The sequence below is a fragment of the Argiope bruennichi genome, chromosome 9, assembly GCF_947563725.1.
Source record: "Argiope bruennichi chromosome 9, qqArgBrue1.1, whole genome shotgun sequence".
NCBI classification, from domain to species: domain Eukaryota; kingdom Metazoa; phylum Arthropoda; class Arachnida; order Araneae; family Araneidae; genus Argiope; species Argiope bruennichi.
In genome coordinates this window covers 106,761,469-106,782,423 of record NC_079159.1, presented here as the reverse complement: position 1 = coordinate 106,782,423, position 20,955 = coordinate 106,761,469, and the positions used below count along the sequence as shown (strand labels likewise).

General features: G+C 31.6%; 1 protein-coding gene across 1 annotated transcript in view; it reads left to right on the top strand.

Moving 5' to 3' along the window:
* Positions 1–662: 662 nt before the first annotated feature.
* Positions 663–20,955, top strand: part of LOC129983957 (fatty acid synthase-like) — a 70,354-nt gene continuing 50,061 nt past the window's right edge. Inside the window, exons 1-8 of the mRNA XM_056093690.1 lie at positions 663–746; positions 5,156–5,345; positions 6,672–6,827; positions 8,901–9,062; positions 11,821–12,021; positions 14,169–14,291; positions 15,558–15,788; positions 20,134–20,579. Of these exons, the coding sequence (XP_055949665.1) occupies positions 5,171–5,345; positions 6,672–6,827; positions 8,901–9,062; positions 11,821–12,021; positions 14,169–14,291; positions 15,558–15,788; positions 20,134–20,579 (1,494 nt within the window). The 5' untranslated portion in view covers positions 663–746; positions 5,156–5,170. The remainder of the gene's footprint in view (positions 747–5,155; positions 5,346–6,671; positions 6,828–8,900; positions 9,063–11,820; positions 12,022–14,168; positions 14,292–15,557; positions 15,789–20,133; positions 20,580–20,955) is intronic.

Here is a 20,955-nt window from a genome sequence, read left to right as displayed (position 1 = left end):
GCTATTTGTAGCTATCGGGGAAACTTATATTCAAACAATCGGACGGACAGACTTAATCTGAACGGAGTTTGCTTGAAATTCGATAGAAATCTATAAATTTGATGTAAAGACCATTACCAAATTTCATCTGTGTAGTTCAGAACCTTTTTGAGTTATCTTTGTCACAGATAGACGTATTCCAAAAATGTCTGTCTGTCTGATAAAGTTTTTCGAATTCAGAGAGGTCAAAAACGTGGAGATTAGTTAAAATCTCGAGTTCGAATTTTTCGACGACGATATTTTCGATTCGATTGCAAATGTTTTGACGATTGCAATACTTTCTCTATATATAAGTATAAGTAAAAACTATGTAATAAATATATCCACGTGCTGGGGTATTACATGTTCACGTGCAGGAAAGCTGACAACTGCAGCAATTTATTTTTGTATGTCAATTTGTCTCAAAGTCAATCGCAGAAGAAGATCTATTAATTTCTTGTCCTTTGAAAATCTGCTCCAAAACTGCTAAATACTTCCTGGTATTATTTTCTTCTAATTACCCCGTGATCTAGGGAAACCGTTCTCCTCACATCGCCTCATGGCATGATGATGCTGTGATTGGGTCTGAAAAAGACAACGCCTGAATAACAGGGAAAGTGTGCTTTTAAGTAATGAATTCGAATCTTTTAAATAATGAACACTACAAGCACCATTCGCATCTGACGGCGAAAGCGTGAATCTTCACATTGCTGCTCCTACCTAACTCCGTAAGTAGATTTCGATTCTTCTCAGAAGTAATTCCATGAAAGAATTGCTTCCATTATTAGAGCTATATTTCAAAGTATGCTTTTATTTAATTTTTAATTAATTAATTATTTATTTTTATAATATACCGAAACTTTTCTTATATTTTTTAAATATTCTTAATATAAATTTACTAATAATCATTTTATTTAAAGCAGTTTTATTATTATGAATTATTTGAATTCATTTTTAAATTATCGTCTGATATTGTGTTTTTGCAAAATCTTCTTTAATTACAAAATGGCGGTTAGAAGCAAGCAAAAAATAGTTATGACTTCGTTCTTTTTCCTCATCTGTTATTCAAGAACGATTTAAAAATCATGGAGTCAGTATATCTAAAGTCAGATTAAACACGATTGGTGGTAATAAAATAAAAACGGATAAAAGTTGCAATAATTGAAAAAGGGTTCAAATGGTTTTCTAAAAAAAATAGCGCGGATTTTTAACATAGGATTTTTAATTTTAAAAACCAATTCAAAGAATTATTTAAAAAATTACACAATTGTAAATAAAACAAATATTATATTAAATCTTAATAATATAGAGGGTCATCGTTTTCAAAAATGCCTGACCAAATATAAAGATTTATGCTGAATACTTTATTACACAAATTTATCATTTGAAAAATAATATATTTTAGTATTAGAGGAAGCATTCATACATCTAAACTATTCCAATAAAAAATATTTTGCTATAAAAGCTAAGCGAAAAATTTCAAAATTTGAGCAAATGAATTATTTTTTTTTCACTAGGAATTTATGGTTATTATCGGTATTGCATAAAATGGAAAATAAAAAATAAATAAAGATAAGTTAAAGGAATATAAAAATTATTTTCACATAATATCCAGGTATATAAATAATAACAATAAATTATGCAAATATTTAAGCAAAAGGGAAAAAAGAAATTCGAGCCAGTATTTCGAAAGATTGTATTATAATAATATTTTAGGCTTAATTCCACTGCATTTTTTTTACATTAACTTTATTGTATCAGCTTTTTTATTTGGTGTGCAATTTTTATTACCCCCTCAAAATTTATAGAAAAAAATTAAGCATAAAAATATTACCATGCTAAGTGAAAATTTTATTTTGATGTAGTCAATATTCCAAATAGTTTTTCTTTTGTCATAACGTTAATATTGGCCAAAGAATGCAATTGGAAGATTTGATAAAATAACAGATTAGCTTGAATTTAAATGTTTTAAATAATGCAGCTTGTTATAAATATTGGATACATTAATTTATAACTTTATTAAAAATAGAGAAAAGAGTCTTAAAAAAATTAATAACGCTGAAATACGAATATTTCGGATTTTAAAGCGGTATAAAAACACTTTTTTTGTGCAATAATACTATACACAGTTAGAAGAAAAGCATTAAAACGCTCCTGAAATTTTAATGAATCAGAAACAATTTAAGCTTCAAAAGCCATGTATCAATGATTACCATATCTAAGAAGTAACTGAATGTCTAATTTGATAATTCTAGATTCAATGATGTGTCCTTCAGAGCTTTAGTTAAGAGCTTCAGTTTTTTTAGACGCCATTAAATTATTACTTTAAACCGATATAAAAAGTTCTAAATGATAAGAGATAGAAATTTTTAAAAAGTATGGAATAGATAATAATCTTTGTGTTCTTTCTAAATTGTTTTCATTGAATTTTAATAAAAACAGAAGAAAAAATGACAAACAAAGGAAATTGAAATTTAAAAAATGCAAAATTATGAATTTTGTGATATTAAAATATTTCTTATAAAATAATTTGCTCCGAAGTTATTGCAGAAAAAGTTTTAATAATTCAATTATTTGAATGTAATTAAATTTTGCACTTTAAAAAAGCAGACGATATTTCTTCTCTTATCCCAAAGAATAAATGTGCAAAATTTCATTGTAATTAGCACAATAAAATGTGGTGATCACACATATCATTTGTATTATTTACTTAGTCATAATGACTTATCTATGTTAAATAGTCGCAGTGACTTATCTATTTGGCATGCAATCCGAAACTCGATTGCTTGAAAATGATTAATTTTTTTGTTGCCCTATTTATTCTTATTTATTATTATTATATATATATATATATATATATATATATATATATTGAATTACGATACAAATACAAGATGTTAGTACAAATATGAGTGTAAGAAAGTTCAACCATCTACAAACGAATAATTCAAAAATGTGGTTACGCACTGATAATTTTTAGCATTGCTTTAAATGTGAAAAAAAATAAACTTTTAAAGTAAATCTATTTTGTAGCCTAACTACTTGACATTATTTAGCAATTACTTCATTTTATTAGAAATTTTTAGGTATTTATTGTCTTTAGGAAATATGCTGATTTCTCAGTTTCTTATCTGTAGCCACTTCTAGCAAATTATCATTCATTTTCAGTAAATAGTTTTATTCTGAATATAACTGGAAAAGTTTCATCTTAATAATAATATATTTATATAGCAAGGAGCAATGTTATAGTAAAAACAATCGAGTTTCTGTTTTGAACGTCTTTTTTTTGTTGGTTGATAGAGTCCTAAATTAGAGACTAATACAGAACTCCGATTTCTAGACCACATGCATTACGTTACGCATCTTGCTTCTTGTGTTTTAAAGTTATATACACAATAATGAACTGTCTATAAATAGGTGATTTCAGATAGAAATCGGGACCACATACACATTATATATAAAAAGCACAAATATTTTAACTTGAGTGTTACTAAAATTCACCTTTACTAAATTTCAACCATCTATATTATATATATATATATATATATATATATATATATATATATATATATATATATATATTGCATTATGCATAAATTTACAACACGAATAGACAGACTGATAAATAAGTTTTTGCGTGTTCAAATCACGTCCGGGTCACCAATTTAGAGGTAAGAGACGCGGGAGGATAGAACCTGGGACCTTTGGGTTAGCAGTCCAGTAACTAACCGATTATACCGAAACAGTTGTTCGGGTAGAAGCGCTGTTACTGGCTTATATGCAATTCACCACAAAGTAATTCAGCGTTCAATCTTAACCACAATTTTATGACGATTTTTAACAATTAATTCCTACTTGAGGTTAACAGTAGGTGAAACTCGATTTTTTTTATTTTAGACACGTTTTTTCCACCCGATTGAAAATAAAATTTGATATAGAGTATAACTGCAGTAAAAAAATCCCATACTGAATTTTATATCTTTAACTATTTGAGGTGGCAAGAAATTCACAAAAACGCGTGCCAAAACAGTCCACTGCTATTTGCAGCGAGACCACACAAAGCATTCGATGCCTTATAGAAATCGGAAAAGGATTTGTATCCACTAAATGAATTAATTTTGAAATCAAAACTGTGTTCCTGTAAACCGTGTTCCAGCAAACAAACTCGGTCGACGGTTTTACATCATTTTAAAATTCTGTGGCATTTGCCTACTGACTTATGTAGTAAGAAGGTGGCAATTCTGTGACAAAAACGATCCTTTCATCCACAAGTGGTGAAGTCAATGAATTTTTTGACTTACTGAGTTTATATGCTTGAGAAAATATAAACCGACAGACGGTCAACTTCTTAACGGTTTCCAAAAAGTCAAATAAGTATGATATCTGTCAAATTGGATCTAAATTTGACAATATTCTACACTTTAAATGCAAAATATGTACCAAATTTTATCCATCTAGCTCTCTTCGTTTTGAAATTATGTTCACTTTTCTGTGAACAGCCGGACAAATAGACTTCCTCTGAATGGATTTCATTCAAAATTCAACAGAAATCTACAAATTTGGTGTAAAGAACATGTATCAAATTTCATCCGTCTTGTTCACAACTTTTTTGAGTTATTGTTCGCAGACAGCGAGTCATAATGCCAAAAATGCATTTTTGAACATTCAGGGAAATCTGAAACGTAGAGATTCGTCGAAATCTTGAGATTACAATACTTTCTTTATATTCCGTTTATGAAAAAGTAAAAATGAAGTTATAGACGTATTTGAAAATAAAAAAGTAACAACAGAGTGGAGAAAAAATATTAGTAGGAATTGAATGATACCAGATTTTAATTTAAATAAGTTTGAAAACATCAATCTTATAAGATCAAATGAAAATATAAAGCAAACAAAATTGAGAATACCGAGAAAGAAGTCATCCCAAAGCCGCGGAAGTCCCCAAGTTGCTTATTATATCTACTTGATTATCTGACACTGCCATATTTGCATTGCAAAGAAAAATTAAAACAACTCTAAATATTTAACTGTTAACATAAACTTGGAATTGATTTTTTTTTCTTCTGATATTTCTTATACTTCGATTATACAGTTTTACAACTAAACAAAGCATATAAATTTTTGAAACTATTTTTAGATTCCGATCTAAAACATGGATCCAAATTCAGACCATCATGAGTACTGCACCGGGGGATTCGATCCGGAAGACATCGTCATCAGTGGAATGTCCGGCCGTTTCCCGGAGAGCGACAGCGTGAAAGAGTTGAAAGAGGGGCTCTACAATAAGAAAAATTTCGTCGTGTTTACGGACAAGCGATTTGAAAAAGGTACTTTTCTGTTCCCATTTCAATGTCTTTAAGTGTGTTTAAGAAATAACTTTAAGGGTGAAAAGCAAAAGCAATTTCTGATTGTTTTAAAAATGTATTTAAAATATTCGGTTAAATTTAAAAAGTAAGAGAGTAAAGAAATAATAATAATAAACTTTACATTTTTACTAGCGGGTTAAACGGCAAATTGATTATTTTATTATATTTTTCACTTTGATTAGTTTTTTTTTTAAAGAAATTACCTAATGAATAATTCATCTGACTTCCTACTTAATCAGCTCTAACCATTTAGATAAAATTTTGTATTTAGATAAGTTTTTGCTTTGTAAATTTATTTACATAAGTGCCTTCCCTGAGAAAAAAACGTAATTTTACACTCAAAAGAACATTTTTTAAAATTTTCTAACTAATATAATAAATATGCTGAACTTCCACCTCGAAGTACGTGCAGTGCAGTATAATGATCAAAATAACATGAATGACGCGTGTGTTTGCGGGTTCTCGGTTCGAGTCGCGCTTTTTGCTTTATTTTTTTTACTTATGAATTTATATTTAATATTTTTTATTTTTATCTATATAAGTGTCTTTCCTAAAATAACGCTATTCTACACACACACAAAAAAAAACATCTTTTATAACTAATTATTAGAGTTTTTTTTCTATCCGCAGTCATGCTGATAATGTCATATGGCGCCATCTCGGGACTGATTTCACCACGACAAAACTATAAATTCAAAAATATAAGTATTGATAGATAAACTGTAAAAATGAATACTGTAATATAGCAGATTGTTTTGAATAACAGGTTCAACTCAGTACATTCGTAAACTTTTTTTATTTAAATGACCAGTTCATATGTAGGTAAAACTGAAAAATATTTATATTTAATCAATATGTGATAGATATCTAAATATTTTCTCCTAAAAAACACAACTTTACGAGAAGAAAAACCAAGTTCGGTCTTCCAAATATTGAAAAGCTTAATCTTGGGATATCTGTTATCGAAATCCACAACCAGGTGACGCCTCTGTATCGAACCCAAAATTAAACTGAAAATAAATGGACAAATGATTTCTGAAAACACGAAGATAGTGTAAGTTCAATGAATAAGATTTAGTTAACATACAACTCATATTCAAAATATAATAAGATTTGATAACTGAGGGAACTGGAAAAAGTTACCATTCTGAAGCAAGAATTAGAATGATTTTTACTGTAGTTAACAACAAAAAAAACCCGTGATGATTGACTTCAAAATAATTGTTCTTTTAGCCACATTGCACACTATGCAAATAATGAATGTTACTGAACTCTGTTATTTCCCAGGTGCATACAAAGCTCCATACGATTCTCCTGGATGCATCAGGGAACTAGACAAGCTGGACTGGAACTTTTTCCGTATTGCTAATATACATGCTCAGCAAATGGACCCAGGTGGCAGGTTGCATCTGGAAGTCACTTATGAAGCTATTGCAGATGCAGGTAAGGTCATGTCAATTTAAAGAATTCCCTTTTTAAACAGATTTTGATTTAATATTCCTCCAAAAATCGATCGTCTAGAGCATTTCATCAGCTTCCCAAAACTTTCTCGCCTACTCTCTAATAAACTTGTCATGCCAGCGAACGGCTTGCATGGCACTGGTGTTTAATAGTTACGAAATATTAACCATTGACGTGAATTTAGCATTTTTACCGAATCTATCGTATCACTCTTGGCGAGTCATTTTGGTGATTAATATCTGACATGTTGTTAATAATATCCGAAAAATAAATTTATGTTTTAGATGCATTTTCCCAGAGCGATGGAAACAAAAATTTAACTCATCAAATTTTATATATTTAAGTCATGCCGTCTTTAATTTATCGCTTTTTTTTGGTTTGAGTTATATTAACGTCCCATTTGAAGCAACACTTGGGCTATTTTGGGACGGACCTCGTAATTTTGAATCACGGTCAGATGACGAGGACGACACCTGAGCTGGCTCCCCCCTCTCCACACCACACCAGCGGGAGGACGTTTGGTCAGGACGGATTTAACGTGCAACAGACCCCCTTACACGACGGTTCTTCGGTGAAATCGGGTCTCGAACCTGAAACCCTCCGGTTCCGAAGCCGAGACCTTACCACCAGGCCACCGCGGCTCCCTTTAATTTATCGCTTTTACATACTTGTGAAAGTATAGGCCGACAAATAGTCAACCTGTCGGTTGAGTTTGGCTCAAAATTTGACAGATGCCTACACTGTAGAGGTTAAATCTGCGTAACTAATTTTATTTATCTACCTTTCTCGATTTCCGGAGTTCAGACAGCCGGACAGACAGACTACTCAAAATTTGATAGAAATCTCCACATTTGGTGTAAAAACCGTATACCAAATTTCAAACATCTAGTTCCAAGCGTTTTAGAATTATCTCTGACACAGACAGACAGATGGACATTTTCTAAAAAACATGTTTTTTAACACAGGAAAGTCCAAAACGTGTAGATTCGTCAAAATCGCGAGTTTGAATTTTTTGACAATTACTATACCTTTTTTATTCTTTGCATACGAGACAGTAAAAAGATGAAGAATCGAAATGTTTAGCAATAGGTGCGGTAGTCGGTTGAATATCATATGCCTAATGCCTTAATGTTAAATTCCGAGGTAATTTGCACTCTGATTTTATCTAGACTGAAAAATTTACAGTCATCTGGAAAATAAAAACGACGATAGCTTAATAATTAACTTATTTTTACGGTGATTTATTGATATTACTTTTTGCAAAGTAATATTAATGTTCCAATGAAATTAGATTTCTAATTCAACCTTCATTCAAAATTTTATTCTTTTCATTTTAATATGCTTGAGTTTCTTGTGTACTGATGGATTTAACCATTTTTTAATCTATCGTTTTATTTCCATCAAAATTAAATATTTTGGAATTTAAAGGGCCATTTTATTTATAATCTTAGACTTGTTGATCCTCTATATGTTTGGGCATCATATTAAAAAAATGAGTTCTTGCGAATATAAATTCAAAGGAAAATTACTCATTTAAGACAAATAAAACAAAAGATAAAGCTGCTGCTACTATAATAAATACCAGGATTCGGCACACAGCTCAATTCAGCAAACGCTTGAGCTCTACACAACGCTTGAGTTCGCTGGATTGAACCAACTAATTCGCCGTTGACTTGCTATGCGACTCTAAAACTTTCTGCGACTCTTTCCACGATTGTCTTCAGCTTTTCTACCGGCCTTTTATAGTTCCTGGAGCAGGACAAAGAAAGTTCTGGAACAATCAGACGTATCTTGATTCCTATTGGCTGTATATCCAATTTTCTGCAAGATTTCAGTACTATCGGTTAGGTCGCCAAATGGTCGCCAAGCTTTGGTATCATTGATTCGGCAACAATCAGCATCCAACCGAGCTGATCGTAAAACTGTCTTTCCAGTGATCCAGTGCTGGGAAGCAACATTAAAGATTTGTCACAATATGTTATCTGTTGTCAAGATCTTCATTTCTGCCTTGTCTTGTGATTGCATTTCATTCAAGAGTTGTATTTTCTGTTATAGGTGTCGACGCACTTGATTTGAAAGGACAAAGAATCGGTGTCATTAATGCCACCATTTCGGAAGACACGGTAAAAATAAACACTTCCGACGAATCTTTCGTCAATTTAAATAGTATACGTTCCATGAGTCCAAACAAGACATCGTACTGCTTGGATTTTATTGGTAAGTATGTCCCTTCTTTCATCAAATTGCAAAATAAAATATATTGCTGACGATATTTTCTATAAAATTATGCATGTGACATTACAATCACATGATGCAAGTAATTCAATCTGTCAATTAAGCAAATTTCTGCATCATTTGTGCATATATGTCACTAAGTTTGTTTGAGTTTTATGGCACAATAACCATTTTTGGCTAAGCTACGTCATACTCATGGAATTAAAATATTTGTATCAATTTATAATAAAACCGAAATATGAAATGTCTACAAAATCCAACGTAAGTCATCAAAAATTCCAATAGTGATGTAAAATATGGAACAGTACTAAAATGCGTGGCTAATGTTTATAAATTATTATAAAAAGCATTTAAAAAGAACTAAAAAGATTACCATAAAGAGTTTTGGAAAGCGACTCGCCCAAATCAGGTTGAGATTCCTGAAAAAAGGTAAGACGTTGAGAAGAAAATCGTGGACCATTCCACAAAAATGTGTAAAACAAACTGTTACAAATTAAGCAAAATGGTATTGGTTCCCCCATCAACAAATGTCGGTGGGTGAATCGGATGCGACTAATCCGTGCGTCTGTCATTAATAAAAGTCATAAAAAATTGATTAGAATTTTTTAACCAACGTTATACAATGTAACTAACTGCATTGTTTCAAATCTGAATTGTATAGTGCTTATAAATTTACTTTTAAAAAATCTAAAATTATTTCAATTAACCCTTTGCACTGGGAAAAGTAAATCGATGCATAATTATTAACCTAATACAAGGACTTATTTACTGCTAGGATATATATGTAAGTTTTAAGTTGAATACCCTCAACAAAATTGTCTAGATCCTCTGACCATTCATTAGATATTTTTAATAATCAAAATCAAAAAAATAAACAATACATCAAAATGATGCACAGTCTTGAATGGTGCCTGAGAAGAGACATTCGACTGCAAAAGGTTAACTTATTATAGTTTATATATGTATAAATTACTATTTATAAATCAATTATATATAATTGTTATATATAATAAAGCGTTAAGGGGCAGTGGACTCTGGAATAAGCAAAAATGGACAGAAACATGAAATTTTATTTTTATTGTTTCCTTACCAAAATATACATCTATATTCAACTAAATTAGTGCTATAAGATATATTGTTCAATAAAATGAGTATTCCAAAGGTCAAGAGGAAAAAAAAACACATTTTAATTGCTTTCCACAAAATTGCCTTGTAATTAGATTTAAATATCTTTGAAATGTTCCAGGTGTCTTAATTTTTGAAGAAATTGAATAGAATTGATAATAAAGATTGTTAAATATTAAAAGAAAATACAGTATGCATTTTATAATTCGAGGTTTTTTTTGGATAGTTAAAAGTTAATTTTAATTCCGAAAGACACAAAATTATTATGAAAATTCAATAAGTGTGCATAAAAATATTTTTTAAAAGTTGCATTTTATTGGAATTACAAAATCATGCACCGTTTTATTTTTAAAAACTAATACTAGGTAAAAAAAAATGGGAAAAAAATTAAATATTAAGTCTTATGAAATATTTTAAAATTTCGAAAAAATATATATCGTTTAATTTTTTAAAAATATAATATGGCCTTTAAAGGTTTTTTTTTTTAAAAAGAAATTTGACGTATTTATATTATATTTTATTATTGTCGTGTACCTTATAGAGTCCACCGTCTCCTTAATAGAAACTAAGACTTATTGTAGCATTGCTAAAACGATGACGAAGGATTCTAATATAAATAAAAAGATAACAAATAAATTTAAAATAAAAAATATTATCTTTATAAAAATTAGTTTTTATATATGATCTGGAATTATTCTACAGAAGAATTATTTGGAAAAAACAAATTATTATTTAAAATCATGAAAAGAATTGTTTTTAACATTATGAGCAATTATTTATGATGAATAGTGGCTTTAAAATTTGATAATATTTCCTTGCCAAGCGAGTATAAATGGATTTTATTTTCAAAAAATAGCAGCCATAAAATGAAAATTCCATAAATGAATTTTATGGAAACCCCGGTAGCACAACCTGTAGCACAATATTGTACGACATTATATGATATTAAAAAATATTCCACAATCTTAAACGATATTGTGCAACATTATATGATATTAAAAAATATTCCACAATCTTAAACAATATTGTGCAACATTATATGATATTAAAAAATATTCCACAATCTTAAACAATATTGTACAATATTTGTGTGCTACTGGGAATTAAAATTTGAACCGAATTTTATCTCAACAATTTAACAGAAATATTTTACATGATGTATATGTTATGTGCATTTATTTATTCAAAATATTATCGTTTGGATGAAGTCAGCTTAAATAAATCGTGTATTAACTAAAATCAAAGATAACACTCGCTAATCTCAACTCGAGACTTTATTCAAGGAACTAAACCTTACATCTCTTTTTATTCACAAGACGAAATGACTCGAATCTTCCAGATTTAGAAAGATGCAGAAATTATAAGAACATTCTAGAATTAACGAGTAATAACAGAAAATAAACCAACAAACAAAACAAGTTTTAGGCAACTTACCTGCAGTCTACCACTGAGCCAATTAGTTCGTTTAAGTTAGAACAAGTTTCATCACAATAACTACTAAATCTTTCTGATTCTATTATAAAAATATTCTCTTTTTATGCTTCAATTTTATTTTATTTTTGTATTTTTATTGCTGAATTAAGAATTCTAATAATTGGTTTGCTCTCTTGCAAAGGTCCTAGCTACGGCATAGACGCAGCATGTGCCTCATCAGCCATTGCACTTTGGAATGCAATCAATGTTATGAAGATGGGACATGTGGATGCTTGTGTCGTCACTGGATGCCAAGTCAATCTGCATCCGTGCATGCTCGTCGGTTACTTAGGAGCCGGGATCGTTACACCTACGGGAAACAGTATACCTTTCGACGCGAGGAGTAAGTTCTAAATTAGTGTCATTTTCCTCTCAAATTAACATATTTCTGAGTTTCTACAATATTATCTAGTTTAGAATTTTGAGCTATGTCGTCATTTCAAGATGACAATTGTCAGTTTGTGATATCGTACGAGTCACCTAGAATTATGAAAACTGCAATCTTTGTTCTGTGCTTCTATTCTTTCAGGCATTCAAAAATTTAAAATCTGGAAGTCCAATTATACAAAATAAGTCTACCTATTTTTTTTCTAAAGATTAAAATAAATGTAACAAAAAAAAAATAGCAGTGCGCACATGAGGCTTTACGTTTATAGAGATTTTGGTTTAGTCTTATTAGCTTCCCGTTTTAAAGCAACACTAGGACTATTTTGGGACACACCTCGTAATTTTGAACCGCGGTCAGATGGCGAGGATGACACCTGAGCTAGCACCCCCCCCCCCCATCCAAACTTCCACGTCACACCAGCGGAAGAACTTTTGGCCCCGACGGATTTAACGTGCACCAGACCCTCTTACAGGACGGTTCTTCGGTGGAATCGGGTCTCGAACCTGAAACCCTCCGGTTTCTCAGATGCCAGCAGACCACCTTACCACCAGGCCAAGGCAGCCACATTGATTGGAGTATAATCGCCCCCACAATCTCTAAAGCGCTAAGGTTTAATTAAACGCAAAAAAGCTGAAAAAACAACAACTCGAGAAAATGGAATTGCTTTCAGCAAAGTTAGGATACATTTACAAGGAATCCCAAAAAGTCGGTTACAAACTTGAAATATATATTAAATGCATAAAAATAAATTATTCATATAATAGAGCGTGGTAAGTTAAGTAAAAAAGATGATACTACAGAAAAAAATGCCTAGTGCCGGATTAATGGGATGCAAATTCACAAAAGCAAAATAATACAATAGCATGAATAAGAGGGTTGCAAATCTGAACGATTCAATGATGCAGTATCAATCTGAAACCTTTGGGGTGCTTTAAAATAAGTACTTCCTGTCTATTTTCTTAATTTCGTATAAGTGGTAAAAATTTTGAGAAGTGCTTACTATCTACTTTCTTAAGTTTTATATAACTAACTTGAAAAGTTATAAAAAATATAATACATTACCGTTTGAAAACCCATATCTAATTTTGATTAAAAACTATTAGTTCCTGAATGTTTTACTAACTTATAATTCGTGAACAATATTTTTGACTGATCCATGGAAAGGTGCATATGAGGAACCTCAAGGGTATAAGTCCGACTTGTCCCCGTTGTGCCTGCTAAGCATTAGCTGGGCATAAGGAGGCAGGGGGGGGGGTTACGCCTTGGGTGGCCTTACCGAGAGAAAATCTCCCCACGTCCACCAGTCCAGGGACACCCTCCCGCCATTTCGAGGCAGCCTAGCTTCACTTTGGGAAGGATTCTTGGCAAGTTGCGTTAAAACATTATCTCTGAATTAACTACATTCGCAGGGACCGGCTCAGTAAGCATACAATAAATCCGTTCTCATGTGGACTTCCACTGAAATGAAATTGCAGATTCTCTGGCCAAGGAAGGAAGCCTAAATCCCAATCCCCCTCTTATAGACTTCAGGCCGCAGGGATCTATGCCTTGTTTAAACAAAGAACTAAAACGAAATGGAGGATTCCCTCAGAGCATGACTGGTATGCCGATAAGTGTCTGGCGTGCATAAGTCCAAGGAGTGTACAAACGCTCTTATCTAGGCTCAGGTCTGGCCATTTAAAAAATAGTTTCTTCATCAGAGACCAAAAGATGTATACCCCTTGCCGGTACTTTGCCGACGATTCTTCTCCCCCCCCCCCTATCATTGACCGTATTGACGCCTCTGTGAGACAGCTGGTGAATGAGGATGAGTCAGTTTACAATCCTATCATGCGAATCGATCCCTTGGACTTGGATTGAATTGGTGCTCAATCCAAGGGGAATAAGCAACAACAACATATTTTGAAACACTCTGTATAATCTAGTTGTGGATAAAATGGAGAATCTTATTACAAGTCATCATAATGTCAAACCTCGTCACTGCCGTAATTATTTAGACAAGTTTTGAGCATAAACGCTAAACCCTATACGAAAAATGGGAGTAAGTTTTGTTAAGAACTTCTATAAATTCATTAGAAAATTCATAACGCATTTTCTTACAGGTGACGGCATGATAAGATCCGAAGCTGTTGCTGCTATATTTCTGCAGAGAGCAAAACATGCAAGAAGAGTCTATGCATCTATTCCAGCTATAAGATTTTATGCTGCGGGAAATGTTCTAGAAGGTAAAATAATCTTTAATTATTCGTGAATAAAGTATGAAGAAATTGCTATATCCCTATGCAATTCACTCGCAATGAAAGATTTCAGTGATATTCAAAAAACTGCTTTTAGGAATTAATTTTGTTTTATTTCCAATACAGATTGCCTTTATTTTTCAATTTTTCTTTAATTGAAAAGTAACTTAAGGTATTTGTCTACCAGCAGGAGACAAATTTTTCAAAAAAAAAAAAAATCCTTCTAATGAGCTATTTTCTGGATCAGTGTGATTGCAAATAATGAAAAATATTGATCAGAAAATTCAGTGTTAATTTAGATTCTATAAAATGGGTCAATTTGTGTAAAAAATAGTGACAATTTAACTAAAAGCAAAACACTCTATAAAGGATTCTATTGCACATATTCCCATTACTTTTATACACAACATACTTATAGCCGTGGTGAAGGAAATGAACTAGAATACAAGAAATAATGTATTTTCAAAAACGTGATAGCTCTTATTTCTGAATTGAACATTTCACAAAATTCATTGTTGAAAATTATATTATGCAGCTCTAAAATAAAACATTTTCAGTTAAAGTTATATCCCTAGTTCATTGCCTTTGGAACATTTAAGGTAATAACATATGCAGAATTTCAAGGTAATATATTTATAAGTTTTTGAAATATCATGTTTTACGTATGAAATTTTTTACAAAATCCAAGTTTTTCAACAAATTTATTTAAAGTTTTCATTTGTCTTGTACTTAAAATGCTTTGTAAACATAAAAAAATATGCAAAAGAACATATAATCGCCAATCCTTTCGGCATAAATCTATTCAAAACGTATTCTAATAGGCGTGGGTTGCTGATAGAACATATAAAATAAATTATAATTCAGAGAGGCCCATATTTCATAATATTAAAAAATATTCAACTTCCGGTTTCGGTTTCAGCTACAGTAATTCATAAAAAAAATCACATATCTCGGTTTCTAGTTAACATAGAATTTAAACAAGCACAGATTTGGAAACCTAAATAAATGGGTTTTAAAATGAAACAAAAAAAATTGCGAATTTTGATCAAAAATTTCCTTTTAAACGTAGGCAGATACCTTAAATATTAATGATTAATAAACTTAATGGTGAAAATGTATAATTTCTGTGATTAGTGAAATAAAAAAAATCTTGAAAGAGTCATTATAAATATAATGCTATTGTTAAGAATCATTTTTCACTTAAAAAAACATTAAAAACCTCTTCACGTATTTTTTTTTCTGGTTTTCTATCAGGAATCAATGTGCCATCATATGATATGCAGAAAACAATAATGATGGATACACTGAACGAAGCGAATGTCACCATCCATGATGTCGACTTTATGGAGGCCCACGGAACAGGAACTCAAGTTGGAGACAAAATAGAATTAAACGCCATCGCTGATACATTCTGTAAAGACAGAGACACTCCTTTCTACGTCGGATCGATAAAAAGTAACATCGGGCATACAGAAGCAAGCTCAGGTAATTATAAAAACTCAATTTATGTTTGAAATATGCAGAATATATAGTTGACAAATGCTGTTGATATTTAAATTTGCAATCAAATTGCAAGGATTTTTATATGAATATACTAGAAGTATATTCATTATTGAATCATATATGAATATACTAGAAGTATATTAGAAGTATCTCACAGCGTTACCAGTGGCATAACATCCAAGAGGAAAAATTAGCTTTAAACTTAAGTCTAGCCTCCACCCGATATGGCGTGGGCATGTCACGCAACATCAAATAAATACGAAAATATATTTAGAAATCATAAAAAACAACTACAAAACAATATTTTATAGCACATTTAGAAATATGTAGACTGTCAAAAAAGTAAAGATTATATATGTTCACAGACAAAACAATTCGCTAGAAATATACAATAGAAAAGCTGATTTAAAATTTAAAAATATACAAATAAATCATTGTGCCCTCTATTGCACACTTGCTTAGCAACTCTGTATAATCTGAAATGAATTTACAATTCAGCTTGCTTCATAATATTTCTTTGTAAACTATATTGGTTGTTTTTCCTCCTGGTGCCAAAACAAAAAGATCACAGATACCGCTGTTTTATGCATGCGCGAATCGTAGTAAGAAAATAACCAAAATCGCAATTATAAAACTTCTTTTTTTATTTTGATATTACTTTAATATACTAAAACCTTCCCCAATCAATGCCCAACAAGATGGTACAAATATCTCCAATATCAGTTAAGTATTTATCGAGTTTTTCTCTTTCAAACATACAGACGCTTTCAGGAGACTTCATTTTATTCTATGTATATAGATGTGCGAATAAACTTTTAATGACAGGAAAATGTTTCATACTCTTAAATTAAGAATTTAATAGTACAGATGAAAAGTTTCATACTCTTAAATTAAGAATTTAATAGTACAGATGAAAAGTTTCATACTCTTAAATTAAGAATTTAATAGTACAGATGAAAAGTTTCATACTCTTAAATTAAGAATTTAATAGTACAGATGAAAAGTTTCGTATCAAAAGAAATTCACTACTGTTCTTTTTTGATCAATTCAGTCTCTCACTTAATTGAATTTCATTGAAATCAGTCTTTTTAGAAATGCAAACATGCTCCTAAAAAACGAGAATTGTTATATCATTATATTGCCTGATTTATAATAATCTCAATATCTGGAAATGAATTAGGATCGGGGGTCAAGGTGGGATATAGAGGCTCTAGGGCACAATGGAAACGAAATGGCACCTGAATACGAAAAGTTAATGTGTACATTTCATATTGAAGAAAAAACAGGATAAAAGGGCAGGAAATAATATCACACCCTAAGTGCAATTTATACCTACAAAGTCACTTCTTGTGTACAGCCAACCACCCCGCCACCACTGAACGAAGCAGTATCGACAGGATTTGTTGTGGCCGACTGCTGTCTTGAACATAATTCATCCATATTACTGACCAATTCTCTGAACTGGCATCCTCTTCGAAGCGGTTGATCCTAAACCACAGGTGGTCAATATCTGACCTTTCCCTACATTTGTCACCCTGTTTTAAGAGCAGCAAGTCAACACTTTGAGAAAACCTTCTCAAAATTATCTGCATTCCTCCAAATGTATGTCTCACAACAGAAGAAAGACAAGCACATTTAAACTCTAAATTTTTGACAAAAAACCGTCAAAATTCAAAACCATGTCTTTCAGTAATTTAAGATTTACTGACACCATTAGTATCTTACAAAGCCACTGATGGCAAAATAAATAATTCATATTACAGCTTGGATGCCACTTATTTCCATTACATCACTGAATGTTCGAGCCTCTATATATCCAAATAAAGGCTCACGAGAAAAAAAATCGAAATATGAAAACTTCAGCATTGAAGTTCATAAGATTCATTTATTCAGTACTGAATAAGGAAATATTAATGTCATTCCCACCAAAGACGATGTCGGAAAGCTGGTGGTGAAAGGTAGATTACATCTGGCAAGATAAATTGTTGATCTTAGAAAAAGTCAAAATTAGAGCGTGAAAATCACTTTTCAGCCCCTACTTCTAAGGTATTGCAGTTTCGAAGAATTTTAAATACGAAAGTCGTTCGTCCTAATGAGGCACTCATTCGGCTAACTGGATTTATTTTTCTATCTTCAATATTAAGAAAGTTATAGCGAAATGTAAATTTCAACTTCCCCACCTCTATTTCCACCCTCTTTGAGCTACATGGGCCATTTACGAACTCCTCCGAGATTTTCACATTTCTAACAACACATTCTAGGTCGTTAAAATCCAAATATAATTACTCTAACTATCCTGTAAAGAAGATAACATGGGGCAAGCATTATATGCATATTATATATATATCTTTTGAACGAAGAGTGGTTTGGGGTTCTAGAGACCATAATCGATGAAGAAATCAAGAATTTTTCCCAAAGTCTTGCTATGAGACCATTGCAATAGGTAATATTCCTATAAGAATCTACCTAAAAGAACAGATTCAGAATTCGAAATCCACGAACAATTGCTTTAATGCTTTTGGGTAGATATTCAAGCTAAGTGTTGGGTAAAAGTTCCTTTCATTTCTATCTTCAATGAAAAAATCACGTTTATTTGTTCGGGAAGTGTTTATTAAATGGGAGTATAGTTCAATTCGCAAAAGGCGCATAAAAGCGAGATTCCAGAAAATGCAATTTCTGAATGTTGTTCATTATTATTATTTTTTTTTTCATGCAAGAAAAAGAAATTCTGAAATAAATAACAAATTATATCTTCTTAAGGAGTATTCTTGGAAAGCATGCATTGGGAAAGGGAAGAATTGACCACTGCTTGATGCGATTTTCAAAACCGCATATCGAAATAAGATGCACTTATCTTCAAATTAAATCACCTTTCGTATATCATTCTAATACAGTTTCCTTTCCTTAAAGTAAGCAACGTGACAAAAAAAGAAACTTTCAAAATATTCAGCACACTTAATTATGCATGCATTCATATTTTCAAGACTAAACGAATATCACTAGAATCACTAAAAATGTCTGTTAATTGTTTTTTTAAGAATAAGAAATTTACCTGATAAAACGTTATCCATTACTATCGGCTCAGGCGAAGTATAACAATCGAACGATTCGAAATAACTTTCTCTTCCATTTGAACCAATCGGAGCTAAACACGTACTGAGCATGCGCGGAAATGTCTGAAACGCGATCTATTCAAGAGTTCTGAAATTGGCTTGGATACAACAATTGGCGAGCTTATAAAACTCGTAAAAGTATCCAAGAAAGAAAAGAAAACGCGCTAAATGAAGTGACGATTCAAAACATTATGGTTAAATAAGCACAAAAGTTCTTTATTTTTCAGTACAATTTGAAATTTCAGTTTTTAAACATCATAGTATAATGAAGATAATAATATAGGCATTTTCGGCTTCGGTAATGTCAAGAGAGCAACCGAAGATCCATTTAAAATAGAATGCAGATCTGTAATATTGAAATCAAGTTTGCATTCTAAATTTTAAATATTCGCTTCTTCGTGTTTTTTTATCTCGCATGTTTTTATAAACATGGATAGATTACTTACTTATTACCCAAAATTAAACATCCGTTTACAATTTTAGAGTAGACTGAGTAATATTTATTCGTCTAATTTGTATTTTCCAGCTTTGAGTTTTATGATCACGAAACCGGCAAGCAAAATACACATTGAATTTATTTGATGCATCTATTCCATCTTTCGGCCTCTTATAATTTTCATGTTATATTGTAATGCATGAGGACGGACGGACAGGTTTCCATTGAAAGAGTTTCTTCAAAAATCTGGTAGAAATCTACATTTATGTTGCAAGGACTACATACACATCCCAGCGCACAAAGCTCTTGAGCATAAAGTGCATAAAAAATTCCGATTTACAAGTAGAAAGTGGTTAGAAATTCCGATTTACAAGTAGGAAGAATTTAAATTAAACAAAACCTTTATAAACAAGAGATGAAATAAGATAAAATGAGTCGTATTCTACAGCGAAAACAACGATGTTTAATTATAATCACCTCACACGCAAGTACTGTTCGTTTCAGTGTTCCGAGACCACCACTTTTCGACGGTTCTATTTCACTAAGGGGTGACACACGGAAGGATGTGCTTCATTTCCGGAATTTACTTTATTGTTAAATGTAAACATCCCCTTCCCTTTTTCCTCTTACCCCTATTTCACTGAATTAAATCCTTCCTAACGAATGCGCAAAAGCGCGGAGGGTTTTAGAATCCAATAATTCGCAATGCATTTTACTTTATTTAAATCTTTAAACATATTAAAATCAACCTGATTAAAACTCCTGGCTTTCTTTTCAGGAATTTGCAGCATAATCAAATCCTCAATTATTTTGGATTGTGAATCTATCGCACCTAATATCAAATATGAAATTCCAAATCCAAATTCGCCAGCTTTGTTGGAAGGAAAACTTGTTGTTCCCACCGAACCAACTCCTTACAAAAAAGACTACATTCCGATCAACTCCCTGGGCTTCGGTGGAACGCTTGTCCAGACTCTGCTGAAGAAAAATCCCATTGGACCAAGAGAAAAGAAACAAGAAATAGACCTACCAAGACTGGTTCTGTTTCCTGCCACTACTGAGGAGGCTATTTCCACAGTTTTTGATTATGTGCAGAATACACCAGACCTTCCTAATGAATTCTTCGCGCTATTAAACAAATTGTCGTTTGGGGATCCGGCCTTCAAGGCTTTCAGAGGGTATGCTCTTTTCCCAAAAGACAAAAGTCCTGTAAAGGAAATTAAGGTAAGATTCTCTTGTTGAAAATATTAGATATTTATGAAAAGTTCTTTGATTAAATCAATTCAAATAAAAATAAGAATCAATGTTTTGGGCAATCATATTGTAACAAAATTTGTTCTAACTTGGCGCCGACTACATGGCTCAGTAGTAGAATACTATTTAACAGAACGCAACAGTACTATCCGACTGCAGGCAAGTTACCTAAAAATTGTTTTGTTATTGATTTACTTTATGTATTTCTCGTTTGTTCGAGAATGGTCTTATAATTTCTGTATCTTTCTAAATCTGGAAGATTCGAGCCATTTCGTCTTGAGGATAAAAATAGATGTAATGTTTAGTTCTTTGAATAAAATCTAATCTCGAGTTGAGATTAGCGACT